The following is a 2,241-nucleotide window of genomic DNA, read 5'->3' as shown; positions in this document are numbered from 1 at the left end:
AGAGAGTTCCTGCATGTTACGCCATGCACCCACCTCCTGAGTGTGCTCCTGCTCGCCCTGCGGGTGCCCGGGGTGCCCTGCTGCAGGTGGCATCCCCGGGGCCAGCCTGGCCACAAGGGCAAGCGTGGGAAGCCCTGCCCGGCACATGCAGCCGGAGAACACCTTTTCCGGGAAGGAACGGAGCAGATAAACAGATCACCTTGCCTCCCTTCAGAATAAGCTCTGAGAGAGAGGGATCGAGTCCTCCCACACGTGTGTGTCTGCACACAGCCGGGGGCCCTGACTCCACCCCAGCTGAGCCCCGCAGGAGGGAGCAGTCCGCTCGTGGGAGCCTGGGGATGTGCAGCCAAGCCCCCGAGCCCCATCACATGTAGCGCTCCAGGCCAGCGGGGAAGTTGGGCTGCCTCATGTAGGTGTTGCCGGAGCCGAACTGGCCGAGGGGTGAGGCGGAGAGCCCCAGGAGCTGCTCGCCGTGCTCGGCACAGGCCGGGGGCCGCATGGCCGGCAGGGCCAGTCTGTTGGGAGCCCCGTAGAGCTGCGGGCTGCTGGGCGAGTAGCTGCCCTGAGCCACGGGCAGGTGTGGGGGCGAGGCGGCATAGGGGTACGCCAGGGAGTTGGGGCCGGCGCGGCCCAGCAAGCCGGGGCTGACGGGCTGTGCCTGGAAGCAGGGAGGCTCGGAGCTGCCGGCGGAGCAGGCAGGAGCCAGCTCGGCTCCGGGCAAGCCCAGCGACGGGTGGCCCAGCTCGGAGGGCGGCGAGGGCTGCAGGGCCTGTTGCCCGCTGATGAGGCTGTCGATGCTGAACATCCTGGGGTGCTGTGCCGGCGGTGCCGCCCCGGCCGCGTAGGGGTGGAAGACGGTGCCGGAGAGCTGGGGGCCGTAGCCAGGCGAGCACAGGGCATTGGGGTAGGGCGCTGCGGGTGCCGTGGGGCGGCCGGCGGGCGGGGGCGTGAAGGCGCTGGAGTTCTGCATGTAGCCGGGGTAGGTGGTGATGTCGGTGCGCTTGAAGCGCTTCCTCCGGCGCAGGAAGCTCCCGTTGTCAAACATGTCCTCTGCAGCCGGATCCAGCGTCCAGTAGTTGCCCTTGCCGGGATGTCCGGGCTCCCGGGGGATCTTGACGAAGCAGTCGTTGAGGGTGAGGTTGTGGCGGATGCTGTTCTGCCACTTCTTTGGGTTCTCCCGGTAGAAGGGGAAACGCTCGGTGATGAACTTGTAGATGCCCCCCAAGGTGAGCTTCCTCTCGGCGGCGTTGGCGATGGCCATGGCGATGAGGGCGATGTAGGAGTACGGGGGCTTGCCCCGCTGCACCGGCCGCTTCCTCCGGCGGCCCCCGGCGGGGGGCGGCGGCTCCTCGGGCGGCGGGGCCGGGGCCGGGCTGCTCCCGGCGCCCCGCGGCTCCGGCTTCACCGGCGGCGCCTGCGGAGACCCCCGCGGCGGCCCGGGGGAGCCGGGGCTGGCCGCGGGGCTGGGCGCCGGCAGCGTGCACATGCCTCGCAGGCAGGGGAAACCGGCCGCGTTCATATACGGCCCTCGCCTTCCTCCTCCTCGGAGGATGGGGGGGAGCGGCGGGAGAAAGAGCCCCCCCGAGGGGAGGGGAAGGGGAGAGGGAGGGGAAGGGGAGGGGGGCAGGCTCGGCGGCAGCTCCCTCGATGGGGAGGTCGGTCCCGAGCCGCTTGGCAATATATAGGGTGGTCGCCCCCCCGGAGGGGCGTGCGGTACCGGCCCGCCCGGCCCCTCTCCCCCGGCGGGAGGAGGAGGCCCCCGGGGAGGGGTCCCGACTCCCACGACTAAATCCCCCAGCCTCTCCTGGGGTTCCTTCCATAGCCATGCCCCCGAGCGGTCCCTCCCCCGGGGGTCCCGGGGCCAGCGCTGCCGCCGCCTCTCCTCCCGGCCCTTCTCCGCGGCGCTTCGCTCGGAACTGGTGCTTCCTCCCAGGAAAAAAACCAAACAAAACGAGTCCCGACGGCCAGCCCGGAGCGAGTTTGGTGTCGCTGCCGGCCCCCAGCAGTAGAGCAGGTAACTTCCCTCCGCGACCCCTCCTGCGCTTGGATTTCGTTGTCTTTTTCTGCCTGTGAAAAGCGCTCGGAGGTGGCTCCAGCTCAGCGGCGGCGAGAGCCAGGGGCTCTCTCCAAAACCAAGCCCGTCGGTTTAGTTACTTTGCAGCTTGGTGAGACCTCCTTGGAAATCCTGGGGAAAGGATTTTTTTCTTTTTCCCAGGAGAAAGGGAAATGGTCCGCAGAGCT

The 2,241-nt window shown here is 69.3% G+C and overlaps 1 protein-coding gene across 1 annotated transcript; it reads right to left on the bottom strand.

The window, feature by feature from the left end:
• Positions 1 to 364: 364 nt before the first annotated feature.
• Positions 365 to 1,519, bottom strand: FOXE3 (forkhead box E3). The gene has a single exon (XM_058842994.1). The coding sequence runs from the start codon at positions 1,517 to 1,519 to the stop codon at positions 365 to 367; it is 1,155 nt and encodes a 384-aa protein (XP_058698977.1).
• Positions 1,520 to 2,241: the final 722 nt, after the last annotated feature.

This window comes from Poecile atricapillus, chromosome 7, assembly GCF_030490865.1.
Source record: "Poecile atricapillus isolate bPoeAtr1 chromosome 7, bPoeAtr1.hap1, whole genome shotgun sequence".
Lineage (NCBI taxonomy): Eukaryota > Metazoa > Chordata > Aves > Passeriformes > Paridae > Poecile > Poecile atricapillus.
Note: the sequence above shows the minus strand (reverse complement) of the source record. Positions and strands in the feature narration are given on the sequence as shown.